This window comes from Poecilia reticulata, chromosome 23 (assembly GCF_904066995.2).
Source record: "Poecilia reticulata chromosome 23, P_reticulata-male-v2, whole genome shotgun sequence".
In the NCBI taxonomy this organism is placed as follows: Eukaryota; Metazoa; Chordata; class Actinopteri; order Cyprinodontiformes; family Poeciliidae; genus Poecilia; species Poecilia reticulata.
Genome location: NC_088852.1, coordinates 18,367,095 through 18,392,130, shown reverse-complemented (window position 1 = coordinate 18,392,130; position 25,036 = coordinate 18,367,095). Strand labels below are relative to the sequence as shown.

General features: G+C 37.4%; 1 protein-coding gene across 2 annotated transcripts in view; it reads right to left on the bottom strand.

Annotated features, from left to right (window-relative positions):
- Positions 1-25,036, bottom strand: part of lmo3 (LIM domain only 3) — a 37,648-nt gene that overhangs the window by 10,023 nt on the left and 2,589 nt on the right. For both annotated transcript variants that reach the window (XM_008401543.3, XM_008401542.3), the window contains exon 2: positions 22,826-23,039. In XM_008401543.3, coding sequence (XP_008399765.1) covers positions 22,826-23,031 — 206 coding nt within the window. In that variant the 5' untranslated portion in view covers positions 23,032-23,039. The remainder of the gene's footprint in view (positions 1-22,825; positions 23,040-25,036) is intronic.

Below are 25,036 nucleotides of genomic sequence, written 5' to 3'. Positions count from 1 at the left end.
ATTTATTTACAACTGGCCACAACTCTACAACTGGCCAGTTATATTATTTAACTTTTATATCAAATGTAAAATAAAATAAAATAGGAGGTCATTCAGCCATTCAGTTCAGGTAAGTTGGACCACAGGTGGCCCAACTTACCCTGGCTTCCCCTAGATCCGTACTGAGGGACTCTGCAGTGTGTTGCTTAGTAACATCCACAGTTTAGGACTTTCCAAGCAGAAAGGAGAAGTGGTGACTCCTCATAGTTCAAATCTCTTCTGTAATTGACAAAACAGCTTGACAAAGCTGAGATATATTTAAGGGTTTCTGTAGCGGCACTCACCAGTGGCAAATTAAGCTGTAATGTACAATGCCTTCTGGGCCATTTTCTATTCATACCTACTTACAGTTCAACGCTCTTTTAGATTTGGAAGCACATTCACCAAACTCACTCAGAAAGCCACTCAAGGTTTTGTGTCTTGCTCATACAGGGAAGCTGGAATCAAACCCACAAACTTCACATTACCAGATGCCTTCTCTTCCCAGTGAACCACGGCTGCCCATGCTTCTATGTCTTGCGTGCTGCATCACAATCTGCATTTATTTACCTTTAGCATGGTGATTTGAAAACAGAATACATCTTAATCATTGTGATTTAGCAAAATAAGAAACAAATACAGATTATTGGACAATCTTTAACAAAAAGGGCCAATCAGTGAAGACTTATGTGTGAACTGCTCAGACAGAAGCAGAAGCTGGAGAAAGAAGAAGGTCTGCTGGAAGCTGCGTGATCCGTTTCTTTTGCCCAGCCCTCACCTCCTGTCTTTCCTGCCACATAAATTGCTCCAGCCTCGGCATGCATTCATCAGCTTCTGTATTAGAATTTGTTTCCTCACAAACCATTGATCATCGTCCTATTACTAGGCAAATGACAGTTAATTACCCACTACATTAACCACCAGGACCCAGGGACTGACTCCCTGTGCCATCAGTCAACATGATGAATGTGGCAAGTTCAGTAATGCATGACCATTCTCCCGTCTGCCCGGCACGCAGAGAACAAGCCCCAGATCACACTTTAAAGCATCAAGGGAAAATCTATGGCAATTTGCATAATTACAGACTCAGGGTTAATAACAGACAAATGATTTGTCACATCTCTCATCTGCTTTTTTAATGGAACTATTGTGTTATTAACCATGCTTGGAACAATGCTGGTGTTCTACATGGAAAGTAGAGAAGGCTTAGCCTGTCCATCTGTAAAAAGATCCAGAAGCAATATAGCAGAACAGATAGGAGCAGCATTACATTAGAATTTGATCTAAGACCAGATAGTCATGTTGTTAAGGGAGGTTGTGGAGGGGGGAGGGGCAGATGTAATTAGTCCCTCTCCACCATTCATGAGATTGTCCATGATTAAACAACTCAAGAGTCAAAGTTATTTCAATTACCACAGACATGACCTGGGAATTGTCACTGGGATACGATTTTTCTGCCTTCACTTATGAGGCTGCCAGATCTACCAGCCCTCATCTACACCCAAACACCAATCCAGGAATTATGGGATCCATTATGAGAAGAAGGTGATAATAATATAGGGAAGTACATCAATTATTTTTCCTATCAATGTTTTAGTGAAACTCACTCGTGAGAATATACACACAAAGGCAGCACAGCAGTAAAATGTTTCACTTAAATATCAGTTAGAAGGTTTTTCCCCAACCTGTTTATGGCTACTTCTAGTTAGCTAGTTTTTGTCCCTTATTCAAGATTTTAATCCAAAAGGGTGAAACCAGAAAACAGTCCCAAAAACAGCGCAAATATGTGCCCACCCCTTTCTTATATTTCTATGTAGCGGGTTTCCATTACTGATGATTAAACAGACGTCTTCCGCCGCTCAGAGAAAACTATGTCTTGGAGCACAGCGTGCGAGTGAAAGGGGGAGGCGACGGGTGACAGCAGAAACGCGTAATTAGTAAATCACGTTATTGCTTGGATTTTAATCGGTACGTTTTGCATCCAGTGAAAACAAGGACGTTAACAAATAAACTGGACAATATGCTGGAAATTTGGTGATATTTCCACAGTTGTGGGCTCGATCGGTCACAAATAAAATCCCTCAATGCCCGAGACCAAGACAAGACCAAGACCATCAAAAAGTGGTCTTGAGTACTACAACACTAGGGAGAATCAAAGCAACACTTCACCTAAGTTATTGATAAGGGAATAATATAACATGATAACATGATCAAAAAAGTAGATTTTAGTTGATTAGACAAATATATTCTGTGTCTGAGGAATTGACACTGAGTATGTTTACTTTAGTGACTTGTAAAGTGTAAAATTAGCAGAAAATCACAAGAAATTAATTTTTTTGATCTTGTCACATTCCTTGCAGTGTTTCATCTTTGCTACCAGGATGTTCAAAGGCTTCTTTATGTAGAAATCAAAAACACAATGCAAAAAACAAAAACAGTTACATTTATGGGCTTTTTAAAAACCTTTTAAAAAGGTTTTTAAAAAACCTTTTTAAAAGGCTTGCCTACATGCACCAGAGCAGTTTTGCTCTACAGATGGATTGCTAATTGCTTGACTGACTTTATGAAATCAGAGAATGTGCCCATGTGCAAACTCAAAATTTTCAAAACAACTGACACTTTAAGAAAAAAACAAATAAACAAAAAACACCTTCAAAAGAAAAACCAAGCCAACAGGAAGGTTCTAACAGTGACACAGGTAACCCTGTTATTCCACATGTTATATTCAGAACTGGGACCTCTCATCACCTCAGTGCAACCTGTCAAAGGACTATTTTCATCAATCATGCTGCTGTCACTCACTGGTTTGAAAATGCTGATTTCGCAAATGACTTAAAGTGAGGACTCCCTGTTAGGGAAGGCCCAGTTAACAATAGTAGAAAGAAGATGAGCACATACCAGAATTACTATGGTGTGAGATGCACAAGTACTCTCGTGCAAAAGTGCAGATGTTTATCTTACTGTGGATTATTGGATAGGGAAAACTTCTGTCATAGTATTTTATTTTCAAGTCCGAGCTAAAGATCTCGGTCAGCACCGTTCACTGCAGAGACCTGGCAGGTAACAGAGCAGCTGGATAGCAGTGGGTGGGTGTAAAACAGAGTCTCACTGTTCCACTACGCTGCCCACTAATTCAGAAGTCATTGAGTGGCTCAGCTCAGGCCTCATAACTCCGCCAATACCATCAATATAAACAGCTGTAAGCAGGACTGACACCAACCAATCAGGATTTTAACATACTGTTTTCTACATTCTGTCCTGCCCCGTCTGCACTGCATGGTGCAGCAGGTCCAGTCAGTCCCTCTCCCAGGTTGAGACGTGTTTTTAGCTAATTTGTTCCTGAACCTTATCGGCATTTTGCTTCATTAACCAGAGATACTAATGAAGGCCTGGCTGAAGCTGCCCCATTCACAGAGACATCGAGCTAGTAGACGAGTTCAGATGATGAAAATCATGTCACCTGGGCAGCAGGATCAGGAGGTATGAATTATGCTTAAAGATTTTCTCTGAGTTATGTTTTTTATCACCACACAGATATGAACAGGAATAAATAAGAAGGGACATCTGTAGGGTTTGGAGGAGTTTGGGTAAAGATAATTGGGTCAATTAAACTTGACTGCATTGCTTGGATGTATGACTGGATTGAATTAACTTTACTATAAAGTGCCTTGAGATGATGTGTTGTAAATTGGTGCAATAAATATAAATTGAATTTAATAGAATTTAATTTGACTCCAATGGCTTCATCAGGGTCTTCTTATATTAACAAAGAAGGTCAACAGACATTCACTGACAGAGTTCAGGAGCAAACTGTAAAATGGCTGCTGCTCCAGGAGTTTCAACAATACTGATTTTATTAACATATCATTCCAACATCAACTCCCTCATATGTCAGATAGTGTTAACATCTTCATAATCAGTCTTAGTCTGTCTTAATTTTTTTTTCAATATTCTGGCTGCAGTTCTCAACATTGCTATTGTTTTAGCGTAATGTTGTTGGGCTATCTTCCTTCTGCTATGCTGCCTCATGTTAGTGACCTTACATGAGTGTTCATCTACTTCAGTTTCCCGATCAAATATGTAATTTTTTTTAGGATTAGGGTTTTACTGGTTTTCTTGTGTCAAAACCTTATTATTTATTTACAAACACCCAAAACCTTGAAAGAGGTACATTGGAGAGACAAGGCATTTCAGGTTGCTAGTTTCATATATCTCTGCGTCAGCCAGAGATATATGAAACTATACCCCCCCACCCCGTCACACTGAGCAGGATATGTTGAGCATAGAAAATCTAGTGATGCATAAATAGTTAGGATGCAGCTGTTTTAACCTCTCTCATGTCACAATACCAAACTAAGCATGAGGATTTTTGTGTTCCTTTGTTTTCGTCTTTGTTACCACACACTGGCTCTGTGTGTGTGTGTCAGTATATTGGTTTAAGACCAGATAACTGTGAAACCAGACCAAACCAGTGTTTGGCAAAGATTGTTAGGCTGAGAGGGGCCGATACTGCACCTCGATGTGTGTCTCACAGCAGGGTTTCTGTTATCATCCTCTCACATGCCTGCAGAATGGAAGTGAAAGCCAAATATGTGGCGGTCCTGCAGCCCCAGAGTGTTTCAGGCAACACATGTCGCCCATTCTCAACAAGCAGTGACTGCGGAGGGACATAAGCACATCAAACAAAACGAAAAGCAAAGAAAATGCCAAGCTCTTTTTACTGTTGCTACAGAAAGCCTCCTGTTCCTATTTTGAGTAAGAAGTTCTGTTCAAACTAAAACCTTTTTAGACTTTAAGGTCTTCAAGTTGCATTTGCAACAACTTCTCAAATATTATCCTATTGATATAAAACTTATACCAGCAGTTCTTGGAACTACTCTGCTTATGTAGAAAAAGTTACTTCACTCTTAACTCTTTATTTCTCAAAGTTAGCACAGGGATGCGTTTTTGGGCAATATGCATTTCCAGCCTGCCATGATATGCATCCAGTGGCGCAAAAAGTGGGTATGCAGGATATGCAACGCATAGGGACGCAGCACCAGAGGGGGCGCCAAAACCCCGTCTGAAGGGGGCGGCGCACCGATGATGTTTTCCCATACACTTCAGTGCGCCTTACGCTCCTTCACCTCGCGCACATAACGAGGTAAATGTAGCGAGTTTTGCCCTTTACGTATCGTCGTGAAGGGTAAAACTCTGCCGCTTTTTAAATTGTTGAATTTAAAAAGTGATGTCATATTTATGTAAGACCAAATTAAAAATTATTTGTACATGCTATACATTTAGCAAGGTTGCATATCAAATTTACTTCCTTCAGTATCTTTGCAATAGTGATAATAAAGAAATGCCTTTTTCTACATAACCAGAATAGTTCCATGAACTGCTGGTATAAATTTTAAATCAGTAGGATAATATTTGAGGAGAATAGAGAGGGGATGCATATTTTGGCAGGCTCAAAATCCATATTGCCAAAAAATGCATCCCTGTGCCAACTTGGAGAAATAAAGAGTTAAGAGAGAAATAACTTTTTCTACATAATCAGAGTAGTTCCATGAACTGCTGGTATAAGTTTTAAATCACTATAATAATATTTGAGGAAAATAGAGAAGGCATGCATATTTTGGCAGGCTCAAAATCCATATTGCCAAAAAATGCATCCCTGTGCTAATTGGGGGAAATAAAGAGCCGAAAGGATTTCACATTTTCTACGTAATGACATTTGTTCTCTGAGCTAATGCTATAAGTTTAATATCAGCAAGACGGATGCCAATATTTTCAGGCTCATAAATTAAAATGCATTCCCTCCTACATTAACAGACTAGAAAGTTAAGCATGATATAAAATGTTCTACATAATGGGCCTGTGTTTTGTAATGCTTTTAAGCTACTATGGTATCAAAAGACAAAGCAGAGAATTTCAAATCATTTGCGGAGAACATTTACAACAGTCACGGACTAAAAAAAAGTTTGTGTCAATAAAGGTGTAAAAACCATATTTATTTCAAGTAATTTGAGAAATAAAACCCACTGTTTTAGGGATGTGTTTTAAAACAAAAATTTCGACAACTTTTTCCAATATAAGACATACCCCGAAAGTAAGACATAGTGGGGCTTTTGGGGATAAAAAGAAAGTAAGACACTGTCTTACTTTCGGGGAAACACGGTATTAAAGATCTGCATCCTGATTCTGACTTTCTGAATGTTGTTGTCTTGGTTACTGTGATGCCATTGAATAGAAAGATGAACTCACTTAAGTTTAGAGAAAGTGTCTTGTGCTTCTGTCTGATTGGAAAACGAGTCTTTGTTACAAGAGCACATTTATCACTGAGAGTTGAGTTTTAACAACTTCAACTTACTTTATTTGGTTAATTTTGTTTTACTTTGGCTTTATATGATCTCTTATCTATTTCTATGCTTTAAATTCAAGTCAAATTTTTTAAAGGTGCTAATATCCATCTCTTTTTGTCAGAATTTTATCTATACACTAAAACATTTTCTCTTTTCTGTACCTTGTAGCAGATTAAAAATTTGTCATACTCAAGGCCCAAACCTAATCTGGAAATCCTTGTGAATGAGAAGAGGAGAGGTTAGGTAAGCCATTAATATATGCATAGAAATGACCTCCAGGACATACAAAAAAAGAGTGTGTGGCAAAAGGTTGAATAATCTTTAAACTGCACTTAAATTTAATTAAAACTTACAAAACAGGTACAATTGCCTTTTGGTGAGATCATGTTTTTCTTCAACAGTACACCTAAGCAACAATTTCTGTCCTTTTGATGTCAATTAAAACCCTCTGATTAAAGTCACAAAGGTTAATCTGGAAGGATAGATTATATCAAATGTGATGGAAAGAAGCCAATGCAGCGACCCTGTGCTGATTAGAGGTAGGGACGTGATGAAGCTGAAGCTCTTGGGTCTTTATAAATTTAAAACACTTTTTCAAGAGTTACTGAAATAATGCCAACACTCATTACAACAGAGACTGCGTAGTTGTAAATAATTCAAAATTAGCAAGAATAACTGATTTGCAATTTCAACTTTTCTTAGAACATGAGAAATGTGACCATCCAAAGAAACACATCAGGAATGTTTTTATTAAACGTTTTGATATGCTCAGGACACTAAAGCCATCATTTAATATATTTACTTCTCCTCATAGCACTGCCGTCTTATCCACGATCCGTCTCATTCATTCATTACAAAGAACTGTGTGGCGCTGCATTCCAGAGGTTCAGTCTGCTTCAAATACAGTAAGTGGATCCCTGGACTGTTGATTAAAGGCATTTGTAATTTCTGAGTCTATACATTTTAAAAACAACTCATGTTTAGAATGGATTTATGTGACATCTGCTGCTTAATATTTTATGAATTAATATGAAAACAGTGTTGAGAAAGCAAATGAGACTTTGACAAACCTGATCTGTCGAAAGAATATGCTGATAATAATGGTATCTGCATTATCATCAACCTTAAATTATTTGCTCTTCCACTGTGAGTTTACCTTAAAGCTGCAGCATGTAACTTTATCCATCAATTCAGTATGAGACCTGAAAAGTCCCCTGCAAATCTCATCCATCTGTTCTGGCTGTGCCCCCGGCTCAGTACCTTTAGGATGGAGATATTTTCTGCTGTATCTAATGTGGTTGGGAGGAAAATTGACCCAAACCATCTAAATGCCTTGTTTGGGGTCTTTTGTGGAATTACCCCTTAACTCTATCTCAGGGAAATTCTCTAGCTTTTATGACCATTATTTCTAGGAGAGTATTATTACTCACATAGAAAATTCCTCAACCACAGTCCTTCTTCCACTGGCTTAGAGATATTCTTTACCTTCTTAAACTCTTCTGAGCAATTTACACACTGGGTCACCACTAGTAGTGCTGGCTAGACGAACTCACTTTCCCTCTGAACCAGACTAGGTGCCATTATACTTTTTTTAATTTACTCGTAATGCATTTCTAGTAACATTTTTTGATTACTTATTCATTCCTGGAGGTTCCCCTCTCCAGCCTTTTTCTATCTTTTGTTTTACACATATTTGAAAAAGTGGTGGTTATTTTATCTTATTTACTAATTTTTTTTGTCATGTTACCTTAATGTGAGTGGAGTCTGCTTGTCTCTTTGTTTAGTTCATTTTTATAACTAACAAATTATTTTTTTTTTTAGGAATTTGAACAGTTTGTTTTATATGTGCAATATGATAATAGTCATATAACTGTATAAAAAAACAAATAAAAAAAACAGTCGGTGTTAACTCTTTAGATTCCAGTACAGAATGAACCCAAATGCTTCATCAGCCCAGCATGCATTGCACAGGTGAAAAAATGGTAATGTCCAATGTCGCAAAAGCTTTGTAAAAACTCTTAATTACTTCAAAACAATTATCACGAACATATTTTTTTTTGTTAATATTAAAATCACAACATTTAGCCTAACATGTTCAACTAAACATGTTAGTTGAACATGTTCTCTAAGGACATGTTAAAAGCTGCAAGATATTAAAACTTTTCACAAGGAACACATGAAAGACCCTGCAACCAATAGCAGACTTGAGTCTGCGTTCTTGTCTGTCATGTACTGTTTAAACTTAACATTTAATAACATAAAGTTACCTAATTTTTAAAGTGCAATCAGTAATACTTTTATAACAAATTTATATCAGTAATGATTTCTTGGTTAATGTCAAGTTGTCACAACAAAGACATTTTGAATAATGTCAACTTTGTATTAAAAGTGTCATAATTTACCGAATGACGCTTTATGACAACAGCCATAAATATTCATGAAGGTTTATTCATGTTCATGACAGGTGTTATGTCATGTTTATGACAGTGTCATGTCAGTCTTATTCACCCCCTTCAAATAAAGTGTTACCACTTTGGTAGCAAAATGCGCAAAAAAAATGCATCTTAATTTTTAATAATTTTAATTCTAATCTAATTCCATATTTATTCCTATTAAATGAATTCCGGTATATTGAGGCACATTTCAAATCAATATAATTATTTTGTAAAGTTGTTCACATAGTATTTCCATTCATGAAAAATTATATTCATAAAACGGTAAAACGTTGTACTTTTTACTTTTTTATCTGGCATTTGCCGGATAAAACTCTGGTAAATGCCAAATTAAAACCTTTGCTGTATTTTATGTGCACAAAGAAAAAAAACAAAAAAAAAACCCAGAAAAAAGGCAAGCAGTAGATTTCAGACTTTTACTGAAAAATTTAAATATGAAGAGAACATGAGAGCTGCATGAGGAGGATCAGATCATTTCATTCCTTGGATCAAATGAAATTACTCATATGGCTGTGTGCCTCAATAAAACCAATTTTATTTAGAAGATATTGGCAGAACAAATTGCACCATGAGCTGGAGTTTGATACACACTGACTAAGGTTTAACCTAACTTGATGAAAAGCTTGCAGCTTTCCTCCGCTCTCAGTGCTTTGGCAGGCAGATGAAGTAGTAGGACTCTGGGTTGTGAAGAACTGATGCACTGCTTCCAGTCTCAATGCATGCACTCCAACTTGACTTACAAGCTACATGTTAAACTTTTGTTATGCCATTGCCAATGAGTTTTGCACAAATTATAGGATTCTTGAAACTTTAACTTATTTTTTATGATTACAAAATGCATTATAGCATTTACCTTGCTCCCGGCAGTACTCTTATTTCTCTCTATCTTTTTTTTTAATGAAGAATAACTCCTCTGACATAAAGGAGGCATTATTTCAATAAACAGCTTCATTTTAGTCATTTTAGTCATTTTTAGTATCATGAAATAAGATATTTCTCAGTCAGGTATCAATAATATCTAACTCAAAGGAGTAGTTGGCAATACTTTGTCTGGCTTCATGAAGGTAGACCGGCGTGTTTAGACAGGGGAATAGAACGGCTTCTTGTGGGGTGTGGTGCATGGAAGCTTGTGTGTAATTACAATCCAGTGGTCATCTACCACTTCTCTTAAGTGATGCAGAGCCTAATTAGCAGCATCAAAGACTGCCATGGGATTGAGACCAAAGAGGATAGTGAGGAGAGAAGGGAGTGTTTTGGTGTGTTTGTGAAGGATGAAAGAATAAAAAGGTATAAAGTGGCAAGGATGACAGGACTGAGTGCCGCATTCTCCTTCCTCAAGTCTCCCTAAAAGCTTAAACAGGAGAGCCTTTATGGATGCCAAGTGCTCTATTGTAATAACAAGCTGCAGAGATGGGATTCAGTTGGGATTGGGACTGGCAAAACCAACACAATCTCTTCTTTAAGGTATTCAACAAGACAGCATAGCTTAGACTTCAGCAAATGGTTTACTTGCTAAAGATAAAAGCAAAATGTATATTTTTTACATTTAATGTTCCTAATTTAAAAATACAAGCCTAAAAAATATAAATGGTCTTTTACTTCAGTACTTTAAAACGGTTTTATTAAGTTGAATGGTGTGTAAAGTTTTATTTCTGGATGAGGCCTTTAATTGTTATGGTTGATTGAATACAGTATTTAATCTGAGTTTAATCATTCTGACCACAAACATCCAAGCCAAATGCTTCCTCAGCTTTAGCTGCTAGGTGGAGGAGAGGGTTGCTCCACTAACCTCCCTCTACAGAGGACAAAATATCTTCAGAAAGTCTCCCTTTCATGGCAGTAAAGTCTACAGTACAGCTAACACTTTCTAATGTTCAGACTTCTGAACCAAAGATCTTGGGGTGATAAAGGAAGAAGCTAGATTTCTGTTGCTATGCTAGTTTTCATGTTTAATGAGCTATTATTTTGATTAAAAGGTTTTTCCTTGATCCTGTGAAAAACATGTCTCCCATTTCACAAGGTAAGCTGAGTTGGTACTCAAAACTCAATTTGTCCTTTATGACACACATCCAGTGTGCATCATCTGCTGGTTGATTGGCCCTTCTAGATGTGATGCGATTTTTTGAGAAAAGGGAGAAGAAATAGTTCATCAGCAAGACGCACATATTTCTGAGTTCAGGGCTCCAAGACAACAGTGCTTCCTGTGTTTCCCGTAAGGTATAATTAGAAATTCTACTGATGGTTTGTGAAAGTCAGTAGACCAAGTTCAGCCTGAAGTGTTCACAGTTTCTTCAGCCGCAAAGGCGGGATTATTTATGGTATTGATCAGTTAGTATTTAAGACACAAGAAGTACTCTTGAATCTATTCTTCCTGCCCTCTGGTCCACACTTCATGAAAAGATAACTAGGTGTCAGATAAGCAAAGCAGAGTCTTTTCGAGACAGGATGATGGGAAAAGTCAGATAAAAATCTTGGAGCTTTTAGAGCCTACAACGGTTGAATGATTAATTGGAGTACATCATTCCTTATTCTAGCCAAAGTCCTATTAATTCTGATCAGTAGAAGTAAATTGTTATTTGCTGTTTGTCAGATCCGGTTTCTAATACAGTTTCTCATCAGAATATACTTAGAAATATAGATTTGAATTTTTATTTTTTATTTTAGTCCATAGATAATGAAAATCTCTGGTGAAAACAAATTACTTTGCTAAGAAAAAAAAACATTTTTGGATGGATGGATGGATGGATGGATGGATGGATGGATGGATGGATGGATGGATGGATGGATGGATGGATGGATGGATGGATGGATGGATGGATGGATGGATGGATGGATGGATGATACACTACTGACAGTGGAAAATAACTTGTGTTAAATTTATAATTACACTTTTAATGTAAATGCAAAATACATGACGATGGTTTAGTTAAACTTAGTTTATTATTCCACTAACGTTACTATTACTTACTGCATTTCAACAAAGACTATGTAATAGCTTTCTGGATCTTAATTCAATTCTATTCAGTTTATTTTTAAAGTGCTGATTCATAACAAATGTATCAAGGCACTTCACAAAAAAATTAAAATAAAAATAATTTTGTTTCAATCAGACGTTCCATATGATCCTAGTTATCATCTTAAATAAAGCATTAGTGGGAGTTTCTGAATTGTTTAAGTGAATTACAGAACATGTGGTTGCAGAGCCTGTAATAGAGGTGCCAAGTAAAAATCAAGCTCTGGGCTTATTGACTATGAGCCTGGTGCCCTTCACTGTGAGGGAGACCGTAGACACAGCAGAGCTGGCCTGAATGTCTCAGACAGGAGAGAAGATGACAAACTACAGCAGCTTCAATCAGACCTCCAGAGCAGCTACTGGGCCAGAGCTGGGTAGAGTTCAGTGAACACAGCTGCCTTTAGCTCTTGGTGCAGCTTTTGATTTTAAAACTTTAGCTTCTTGTAACTGAAGTAACTAGTCCCCTCTGCATCCAGGAGACTGCGAATGATTCAAGTTTGGTAGAACAATACATCCTGAGCCTCGGAATGGTTTTGCTATTTAACTACAGATCTTGTGTTGGATCTGGGAAAACTCTTGGTCACTCCTCAGACTCCTGAGTCAGAAACCTTGTTAGAAGTACCAAGTACTTAACTTAGTCATGCAAATTAAGTTATTTTCTCTTTTGGGTAATAACGCCAGCAGTGCTCATTGTGAAGTTCAGGAACATGCCTGTAAGCAGTGCTGTCAGTAGCCAATGTTTTGTTTAACCCATCATGAAATACTTTTAGCGATTTACCTTCGTTAGTTATTAATTATGACTTACCTAGCTGACACTGGAAGGACCAGGTTTCTGGCTGCTGTAGGCTTTTTCTTCCCCCTATTATTTTTTTCTTCATGTGTTCTATGATTTATTCCTTTTGCCATTCCATTTTAATTCTTTGTATGTGCGGATTACTCGAGCTGCTCCCATCATCAGATGTAAAATTAATATCAAATTTCCCATTAGAGTTATATTTACTGAACAAAAACGGATGTGTTCAGTACTTATTTTCCATACTGTATAGATTGCAACAGGAATAATTATCATTCTTGAAAAGATCAAGAAGACCAAGGTGTTGCTGTAGTTTAATTAATTAAACTGTCATTCAGGTTTTGAACAAATGATAAACAACAAATATGCCATCAAGTTAAAGTGTTACCCAGTGTATTATTGTGGAATATCACCTCTGCTGCCCAGAAGGTCTCAGGTGTTAGGATGTCATGACTGACATACAGCAACGATCTTCAGTCAGAGGCCTCTTCACATTAATTGAAACACTGATTGCTACCTGAGATCCTTCCTGCCCACAGCATCAAAATCCAGAACAGAAGATACTTTCAGGATGTGAGTTACAACAAGATCTAATTTTCCTTTTGGGATAATTAAATTATTTTCAAATTGTATTTACATTTTTATTTGCTGCTATGTCATAAAACTTGTCAAAAGAAGAGAAAAAGAGAAACAAAAATGTGAGGATTTTAGTTTTTTTGTTTATCTAGGTTCTGTTTCTGAGTCTCTGCTGTCCTGTTTTGATTGTTCCCAGGTGTGTCTCGTCTTCTGTGATTGCCCCCTGTGTATTTAAGTCCACCTGTTGTCTTTGTCTCTTGTTGGATCCTTGTCTTGTGTCATAGTCAGTCAGTCAGTCAGTCAGTCAGTCAGTCAGTCAGTCAGTCAGTCAGTCAGTCAGTTGTGTCGTGTCGTGTCATTTGTCACGTTTTGTTGTATCAGTTAGTTGTCACAGTTGTACTGATAGGTCCTGTGTTGGCTTTAGCTCTCGTAAGTCAGTATTGATACTGTTAGCTACCGGTGCTGAGCCTTAGCTTCCGCTCTGCCGTGCAGCCTGTAATCTGGACTGTCTGAGCCACATTTTCATCATTAAATCACCATTCATGTTATACCTGGGTCGCAGCGTTCATTCTCACCATCACCTCCACATCATGACAAAAAAACAACTAAGAATACTACACAACAGTGATGTAATATGGAAAGAAAGAAAATCATTTCTATTAATAAACAGGGCCATAAGATGGATGCAGATTACAAAGTTGATTCTAAGAGAAAATAAGAACATTTCCTACAGTGAACCATGCTGTTGTCTGTTAGAGGTGGCTGGCTTTCCAAACTGTTATTAAATCCAGTGGTGTTTCTGGGGAGCTTGCTTACATTCACAATTTTAGTAAAAGCAGCGTAGAGGAAAATTGAAGTTGAATGAATAGATTGAAATAAAGTGAGTTTCTTTTTTTCAAATGCTGCCTTCAAAATGGGTTTTTGGACTTTACAGTTTTCCATTAAAACTGATGGTCAACAGCTTTGTCAAGCCTCCACCTGGAATAAAGTCGGGCATTGCATTGTGCAGGTTGCAGTACTGCTGTCTCCTTTTTCTTAGCAAATTTCAACCTAAATGTGTCATCCAGACTACTGTCCTCCTCCATATTACAAACATTATTAGTTTGGACTTTTCAAATTACATAAACAGTGGAATCCCACCATCATCAGCATAGTGAGTGGAGGCTCTGCTTCAGATGGATCATGAACTGATAGGATGATCTTAGTTGATGACTTTCAGAGACAGCAGAGGACAAATCAAACTCTGAGACATCAAACCTGTAATTATGTTTGGAGTTACATGCCTATGAAGGGATATCTTGGCACACACACGCACGCACCCCCCAACACACACGGCACCCCCCAACACACACACACACACACACACACACGTAAAACATTCCTCTTTGAACATCTCACTCAAACAGGAATTGCAGCAGCAATTCCTGTGTGCATCCAGTTAGTTTTTTTCCTGTTTTGTGCCCATGTTGTGATGCAGGATTACCATTTGGCTGCTGGCTGGATCACATCACTCAGGCCAGAGGACCCCTGAAGAATTCTATTAACCCTGGTTATGTCACACCTTATAACATGCCATCCTGCTAAGCAGCGTGAGGCTGACTAGGAGTATAGATTAAAGTATATAATGAATGCCCATCACATTTATTTTTCCAGTACACTCTGCAAATCAACTAAACCTAATATATTTCCCTTTCTCAATAAGTAAAAATAACAACCGTGGTTGCTTCTGGGATACTAACATTGGCAGACATTTCTATATGTGGGAGAGACAAGAAAATGTTAAATAGAAAGGGCCAAAGATGATTAGAATGAGGAACTATGGCCATATGGTGTTCAGGTGCATCTCAATAAATGGGAATATCACTACAAAATATATTTTTTTCCTTCTGAAATTCAGTTCAGTTGAATTAATTTGAATGTGAGGCTAATTAAATAGGTTCGTTTCACAAACAACAATTCTGATGATGATATCTTGCAGCTATCAAAAACAAAAGTAATAATATCCAAAACATTAAATGAAATGTTATGTCATACCTTACACAATTTTTAAGCCACAACACTGACTTGACTTTTGTTCAGCAGATAATCACCGACATCCTCCACAAAGTCCATCACAAAGGGTCTTTGCTGAAGAAGCTAAATGTTGTAGTCAAGCACATTAGTGGAAAGTTAAGTGGAACTTTATAAAATAACGTCACTGTCTTAAAGTGATTGTTCTTTGCATCACAAACAGCAAAGACAAAAATTGTTGAACTGTTGACACCTAATGAATCATCTACTATCTTACTTTTGTCTGTTCCGTTGCTCATCTTTTGTGTGTTTGTAGAGAGGCTATTAGTAAATGGTAAACACCCTCTACTAGAATAACACTTTAACTAATCCACAGCACTCCAAAGTACTATCACTAGTTACTATCTTGCCGGAGCTGGATGATGATCTGACCTAAATACAGAATAGCTTCACACACACTTAGGCCAACCAGTAGATAAGCAGAACCCAGGCAACAAAAAGGATTTCTGTGGTTGTGGTATTAAAATATTTTAAGTGTTGTATTTGTTCTTACCAGGGTTGAAAATAGTTTTAAATTTGTGCTGCTACTATGACGAAAATATTCAGTGGCTCATTGTATGATCCAAAACAAATAAAATCATAACATTTTACTGTACTGTAGGGTCCCTGTATGGATAACACAGAAAGTAGAAGTACTTCACAATGCGGAAAAAATATATATAGTGGAAAGTAATTAGTTACTAACCAAACCTTACATGTACATTTGTTACTGTAATCACAATTTGTCTAATTACTACCTTAATTTGTCTACGAAACCCTAACTATTACTTGAATTTGTTTGAGTAAAGTTAGTCAGTTAAATTTGAAATTGTATCCATTAATGAGTAAAAATATAACATGAGAATACACCAGAAAAAACAGCACTCATCTTTCAGCTGGGTTTGCATCAATGGGAAGACAGAGAAGCAAAACCTATCAAGTTTAGTTCAAGATAACATCTGAGAAAATGAAAAGCCCTTTACTGCATCAGTTTAACTGTAAGTACAGGCAACAGCTTTATCATAGATTATAAAATGGAATAATATTTTAACAATTAAAAATGTCAATTTTATCAGATATTTGTGATTATGATTTGTATTGATTTGTATATACCCTTGAAAACAGAAAATCAGGTGCTTAGTTTGGAGTCAGTTATTTAAAACTGCTAACAAACAGCAGCTGTCATAAGATAATACAAAAATAATGTCCCAATGAAAATACACAAAATATTTTGTGTTGCTTTTTTATTTATAAATTTGCTCTGTGAAATAAAAACAGTTTGAGACTAACGTTCTCATTTCCTTTGTGATGAGCTGAACTTTGTTTTGCTCATCACAAAGTAACCAACATAAAATTTTAATGAGGTACTTGTTACTTTTGATGTTAGTAACTTTACTTGTATTTATGTGCACATTTTATTTTATCAAAAATAACTGTAGTTTTACTTGAGTAGCCTAATATTTTGTACTCTTTCCACCTCTGCTGGCATGTATAAACATAGCCTGAAAAAATTTGAGAAACACTGCATTAGATGGTTATTAATATAGAGTGAGTTTCCACTGCAGACATTTTTAGGAGCAGGGGTAGTTTCATCTTCTCATCATTTCCACTGCAGAAATGATGGGATTTCTAGAATGGCCTTGGTAGGGAGGCAGCACCTGGAGAACACACTCACCTCAGAGGGATGCTGCAAAGCTAGTCACTCGATGCAAGATGTTCTTAGACAGGAAAACTTCTACCAATAATAAAATGTACTTTAAAATTGCTTCAAGATTAAATTTGCTGTTCACAGGAAAACTGAATTGAAGTTAAGTTTGAGCTTTGAGCTAAACATTTCACATTCGTAACATTTTGTTTCAGTGTACTCCCAATTTACATTCCTCTGATGCTCATGTTTACTGCTTCAATTATTAAAATCTCTTTTCTTCTCTCAACATAGAGTTGAGAGTCAGCTCTAGCTACAGATTCTCCAAGTTCAAATTGCTATTAATCTGAACTTTGGTGCTTTAAAGAGATTCTTAAGTCTGAACAGTGGGAATTATGTCTGAGCATGAATCACTGAGTTGATTATACAATTTTTCTAAAGCCTGAAGTTGTTTTAGGACATTTTAAGCATCCTGGTAGATTGTCACTTTGTTCCCCACTCAGACTCACACAAGCACAGAAGCAGTTGTTGTTTAGGCACAACAGCCAAAACTCTCACAAGTCAACAGAAGTGTTGCTGCTTGTATTTTTCTCTTCGCCTCAGTTGGTATGAAATATACAGATGCTTTTCTTTGCAGATAAATGCATGCTTTGTTTTGACTGAATCCTAAAATAAACCATCTCCTTTCAGTTTGACACCATCAAATGGATGTTTGGCCTTCTCCCAACTCTGAGTCAGACTCCAGCACCAATCCCAGTGCATACTTTGTTTGTCATAACATTTTTTGTTATATTGTTGTTTATATCACTCCTTCATGTACAAGGCCAACAAGAAATTGCAAGTATTTTTCTGCAGACTTGTTCACATATCACCCAAACCCAAGAAGTCACAATTGCTGCAAATTTAAGCTGTTTTCCCACTTGATAGTCCAGTTAACTTGGTTTGATTGGTGACCAAAATTGGAACAATTGTTCCACTTTCAGCTGCTGTGGTTCTCTTTCACACTGCATTGCATCAAACTAACCAAACCTTTTTTCTGTGCCTATCTTTGCCACATAAAATCTTCATGTTTTTTTTATGAAAATGACTTGGAACTATCCCAGTCACATTTCTACTGTTTTATTGTAAGAAAGCAAAAAGAAGTCTGAAATGTAGAACTAAAAAACAGACTTCATCTGTCACTTTGAAAGCACCATGGATTTTGGAGCTGCACTGACTTTATCTTGCAATCCGCGGATAAAGCCTGCAATTGAGTATTATCGATTGATTAAGTTTATTTGTATGGCGTATGCAGAGGCAAGGCAGTTCAAAGTGCTCTACATCATAAAACCACAAAAATACACAGTCATTAAAAACACCAATCAGTCAAAAATTGAGAAAACGAGAAACAAACATTACATTTTGATGGAGTGCCATCATCACAATCATCAAAAGACATTGAATGTGTTGGTCAGTGCTTCATTTTTATAAGACGTCTGCACTGTAACGGCTCTCATCACTAATGACGTCAAATTGCCACAGCAGCCATATTCAGTCAGGACAACGGCAGCGGTAAAGTCTGTGTGGAGAACAAGACGAATCCAATTCTCAACAGAATTATGGTAGCAACAAAACATTGCTGTTTAAGCCTGAGGGAATCACGATATGGTGATTGGGAGAATATGAATGGAATTTTTTTTTTTATTCCATTTTTAAAACCCCAAAGGAACATGGAGGAATATCAATGCTAGATATGAACTTGTAAGTGAGGAGTTTACCGTAGAAATGCAGCCTAACTCACCACTATATATTTTACATTTCATCGGTGTAAAGGAGCCAGACCAACACCAGCAACTGCAACATCTTTGCAGGTACATGACTTTTCTCAGCAGGATGAAAATATAAATGTACAATACATGATCCCATCCATCCATCCATTTTCTGTACACCCTTGTCCCTTATTGGGGTCAGGAGGGTTGCTGGTGCCAGTCTGTTGCAGGACAACAGATAGACAGGACAAACAACCATGTACACTCACACCTAGGGAGAATTTGGAGAGGCCAATTAACCTAACAGTCATGTTTTTGGACTGTGGGAGGAAGCTGGAGTACCCGGAGAAAACCCGCACATGCACAGGGAGAACATGCAAGTCTCCAGAAAGACTCCGGGCCGGGAATTGAACCCAGAACCTTCTTGCTCCAAGGCAACAGCTCTTCCAACTGTGCCACTGTGCAGCCCATGACATGATCCCTTATCTTTAAAATGTAAACACACCACAACACAGAACATTCAAACACTCACAAGTTTACCTCAGCAGCCAGTGGCACTTTCTCAATAAGAGTATCAAAGCCACTGTATGTCCTTATTTTACTATCATCACTATTATTTTTACCATTAAAAAACCCCACCAAGACAGAAGTAGAGTAACTGCATGCTGGCATCTATAAAAACACAATGGGTTGATCAGCATATTTATATGGTGTTTAAATAACCCATATTCTAATTTGAAGGATGGTAACACCTGTATGTTATATCAAATATTATCTTTCTGTATTTCCTGTAATTGTATGTGGATTCAGTTCATGTTTGATGGCGGTGTGAGAGTGACATTTTTAAAACAACAGCTAGTGATAAATCTAAAAACTCTGTGTTGTCATGACAAAGCTCTGCAGCTGAGCTTCAGCCTGACTGTCCTGAGCTAGCAGTGAGAGCAGCCATTAGCCTCTCCTCCTTCCTCAGCCTGATGGTAATCAGTTCAATACCAAACCTTCACCAACAGTCAGAGCAGAGCAGGCCCATTCCACTCTGTGTCCACATTGCAAATAAATCACACACTTGTAAAGCTGAGGAAAGCTTTCGATCAATGTTCACCAGATGCCATGACAACGCTAGCTACTCCAACTCCAGAAGTGAGACGGTTTTAGGCAAACTAAGCAAACTGCACAAAAATGTCAAACTTTGCACAGAAATATAAAAATAGAACCCTAAACAACCTGTTTAGACAGTTTATCACCAAAACAAAAAGTTGTTTTAGGATTAAGTTTCACTATGTTGATTTACACCATGTTTCTGCATTGAAGCATGTTGAAATGGAGCTCTTCAGACGTCATCATGTTTTAGGGTTATAGGCATTCCAGATGTTGCCATTGTGTCTGTACTCTGTCCAAACATCTGGGCAACAAGCCCACTTATGAATAGTAATAAGCGATCTATGCCTTTAGACTGACATGTATGATGGACAGAAAATTCAGATCCGAGGTGGTATTAAAAAAAAAAGAAAAGAAAACACTTGTGACATTTTTCTGAATAAAAAAACGTCCAGAATAGGATAAATGTTCAATCACAATGAATCGCACTCAGTTCAAGCTCTTGATGTAAAGCAGCCCTGTTAGGTTCAAGTTGTTGGGCAAAGTTAATATTCTTATAGGCATAGATTTAAATGTTATAACACAGCAATCTTGTCTCATCTCATTCAGTTCAACCTGTTAAATCCAAAAAATAAATAAACTCTTGACATAATTTCATTTTACATAGTAGTTTTTCTCTACCAGAAAAACATCAGAAAATTATCTTGAGAACTTTGCAGCCTCAGTTTGTGTCACTTATAATTTCACTTTTAACTTTGTTTACATCCACCGCAAATAAGTTAAGCTTTCAAATTAATTGATTCCCCATCATCTGTTTATTAATCCGACTTTCGACCAGGTTAGCTTTAAATGCCTGCAGAAATCATTCCATAGTTTATCACTCTTTGGATTCATCTTGGTTTTCTTCATTTCTCACCGTTTTCTTTAATCCCGTGGACACGTCTTATTAAAATGAGACATTTTAAACTGAAAGCATTCAGCACAATGTGTGAGCAGGCAGAAGAGTTCAAATAATGCAGATAACAATATTACTTAATTAAGACAAGACAATATGAATGCTCATATAACTCACTGCCAAAATTTTAAAAGCAGTATTTAAGCTCCATTTTTTAGAGTGAATTTCTATCATTTATGCTGTTTATAATTTATGGATAGTTTATTGATAAAAGTGATAAAAACAAGGTTTGACTTACTGTAACAAAAAATGTATTAAAGAAAAAAAAAACATGCTCCAAAGTAGGCCTGTCGCGATAAACGATAAATCAATTAATCGCACGATAAATTAAACCTATCGACCTCATTTTAATTATCGGCTTTATCATCTCTTCCTGTCCAGTTAACTAATGTTAAAATCTGGCATTAATCAATGCTTTACTAGAATCTACCTATGATGCATGTGGCTAGAGTCAGCGTAAAGTCCTGACTGAATGAAAATCATTAGAACCTATTTATGTCACGTTAACAAAGAACAGCTGAAAACTTACCGGGTTTATCAACTGAGGTAGCAACTTGGCTCCAGTTCCTCCCCTTGTCATTTCTATATTCTTTGCACGAAATGTTGAATAAATATTAATTTTGTTTCCACATATCATCTCCAATGCTGGACTTCGGGTTGCGCCGTGTCAGCTGTTTGGGATTCCCCTCTAATTTCCCCTCAGAAAGCCAATCAGGTAGCTTTCTGATTGGCTACCTGTCACATTCAACAGGCTGCGTTAAGCTCCCAGTAGGGGAAAAACCCTGATTTAGATCGTAGTGGCCACGACGATCTACCGTAACCCTCCACACACTGCAGGATGATCGGTTACGAAATCACCAGCGACAATCTTAGATCGGCCAACGATCTAAGATTGTCGTAAGGGGAAAATAGGGGCAAAAAACCGTGTAGTGTGAACTATTGCATTAGGTAGTCAGATGTGCCCATCTTCTCTATTTAAATCTAGTGATTAGGGGCAATATAGTACACAGACTTCATAATCTCCATTGTTTTGGTTGAATGCAGTATTTATTTCCACTTTGACTTTATGTTGTTTAGTTTTTATTCCAAGTACGTTTTTTGTTAATGGAGACTGAGAATCCATTTTATTTTTGTTTTTGGTTGTTTTATTTATTTAGTTTATCAGTTCCAGTGTTATGTGCTCTTTTGAAAATAACATGTATCTATGTATGGCAGGAAATTGCAAGCATTATTAGTCATTTCCATTAAATCACTGTCAAAAGGTCTTGAAACAATATTATCGTTTATCGCAATCATTTTTAAGACAATTAATCGTCCAGCAAAATTTGTTATCGTGACAGGTCTATTCCAAAGACTAAATCACGCAACATTTCCCTCAAATGCATTAACAATGTGTTTATGTTGCCGTTTCAGGGAGTTCCTGTCTCCTTCTGGGGCTGCTGTTTTAACTGCTATTTCATCACACATTAATAAAAATCTACATTTTTTAATTCTAATTGCTAGTTGTGCCAACACAGACACATAGTTACAATCTCCGGTTTTGTTGCAGGGAAGAGGAGTGCAGGCTGTGTTAATGAGCACTCCAAATTAAGATAGGTAACAATGCTTACAATGCTTATGTTTTGAATAATAATAAAGCATTATTTTGGTTCAGACTTATTGTTAAAAGTGACATATTTTTGCAATTTTGGTGGTATTTGGAGCTTCTTGTGGTGAGTTTTGTCAGTTTGACCTAATTTCGAGATTTAAATATTTATACTAATATCACAAAACTACAAAGAAATACTTAGACCAAAAGAAAAATGATTCCTACAAAAATAACAAACACAGACCACAAATTAATATAGAAAGCAACATCAGATTTTCAAAGATTTTCTAAGCAACTAAACACAAATCAGTTTCACTGATCAAATATCTGAAAAGAGCAACCAAAATCATGTCACCGCAGTAGCACGGCAGACTAGTCTAGGAAAATTTAAACCTGTTTTGTAAGAAGCATCTTCATGTTCTTCAATGTGCACATTTAAAAACCTAAATTCTAAATAAGTGGAAAATAATTTCAGTGAATTTGTGTTTGTGTGCTGTTTCGAACCGTAAGGTGTAGAGCGGTCAGAAGACATCGGCGTTTCTTACCGGAGGTAGTCTCTCCGGCACAGGATGAGGTTGGCTTTGGTGTAGAGCGTGGAGCCCACCTCACCCAGCCTGCAGTCACAGCAGGCACACTTCAGGCAATCCTCATGCCAATATTTATCAAGAGCCTTCAGCAGGTAGCGGTCCTTGATCTTCCGGTTGCAGCCGGCACAGCCTTTTGGCTTTGCGTCCGGCTGGACAGTGAGCATTTGTATACCTGGAAGCACAGAAACACTCATTAAACACTGAAACACTGGTGCGCTCTAGAATACCACATCGCTATTTATTTGTATTTTATTTCAGTTTGTTCATTAGTTCTGTTGTTTTGATCCATTTCTTAAAACACACAGCAAAAACACTGAGCAGAATTAAAGTCCAGTAGCCGGAGTGTAAAATATTGTTTAAATTTAACAAATTGTTTAACAAAAAATAAGTTTATGAAATTTTACTGAAGTTACAGCTAAAATACAGCCGCTGTCTTCAGACATTTTGACATGCGGGGTGCTGTGGTTTTGCACACATGAATATACAATCGACATTCGATTTTAATACAATATTAAAAAGCAGCATATTAATAGAAGGCTTCTTTTAACAAAAAAAATACAATAACTGGTTATACTTAAGTATAGTGAAATACTATATAATTCATAATAAATCATCTGCTGGGCTAACATAAGTTCAGTTACAGTTGAATTTGTAAGACTAAAATGAAAACTGTATAACAGATTTTGACTTTATTTTCACTTGGATGTTTTCTGATCAATCTGATCAACTGGCAAAAATAAAAATGTCTTTAATGACCAGTTAATTTAACACCAAAAAGTGATTTAATTCATTTATCTCTTGTAAAATCATTCTGTTCTCTGAGTGGAGTAACAGACTAAATGTGTTCCTGCTGGAGGAACTGATCTGTTTAAATCAATCCAAACTCGTCCTGTATGGTTTACATTAACACAGCCTTATTGTCTGCATTCTGACTGATTTTTTTGGGTCACTTAGCTCATCCTGAGATTCACTGCTTTTCCTCCATACAGCAGTTTTTTTGTTTTTGTTTGTTGCCGACTCCACGACTGCAGCTTTACTCCAGGTGAAAGATTGTTGTGTGAGAGGAACTATTGATCTCAGTGCATAAAGACTGAATTAGAAAATCTAAAACACACACAAACTGTTTCAGCGTGAGTAAACTGAGTGTGCTGAACACTGAAACATAAGATCATTACAAACAAACTCACAGCTCTGTTTAAACTGCTTTTGAGACCAACAGGCACACACACAAAGCCACCACCTCCAATTTGGCCCATTTTAACTTGACCTGATGTGTGTGGGTGTGTGTGAGTGTGTGTGTGGGTGTGTGTGTGTGTGCGCGTGTGTGTGTAAGTGTAAAGAGGCGTGGTTCCAGGCAGTGCTGTGTATTGTTTGGCCTCAGCTCACTGTGGAGAGCCTTTGTTGGCCCTGTGGGTGCTAGGAGCCGCCTCACAATGAGGCTTTAAATTAGTATTCTCCTTCCATTCCCTGAGGAGCACCACAGCCTCACTCCTCTTTGTCCCCCATCACACACACACACACACACACACACACGCACACACGCGCACAAACACACACACACACACACAACTTGTTTCTTCTTTAAAATGAAGTAGGGTAGTTTGGGTCACTTTTAATTACACAAATGTAAGGAAGTGTTAGCCAAAATTTCCCCTCAATTTTGGGGATTTCTTGGAGCAAGTGACTGACGCTAATTTCCCTGCAGGAAACAAGTTGCTCATGTGGCATCTGGTTGATGATGTGTGTGAAGCAACTTTAATCTGAAAATCACGCAAACAGGATCGGGCTGCTTCTCTGTTGTTAACTATAAAAGGTGCAGAGCATGCTGCTGCTCCAGGTTGTTCAGAGTTCTTCTCTACCGCCTAAAGAAAGTCCACTGCAGGCTGCAGATCTGAATAAAACAAATGTGCAGAGGATCAAAGAAGTGTGCAACAGGATTTTCAGCTCATTTGTTCCGGTGCTGGCTGCTGATTTGTTAATTGGTTGGATTTAGACAGCAATGCGCCTCGGCTGCTGTCCACTAAGCACCGCTGATCCGTCCGCCCTCGTTAGCACTAAGTCCTGCTGCTCGTTACCAACGCAAAGGGAGAAGGAGTCTGCGCCCTCCTCTTTGCTTTGCGATCAGGAGAGAGTGAGAGAGCCATGGGCTGGATTTGTTCACTTGGCTTT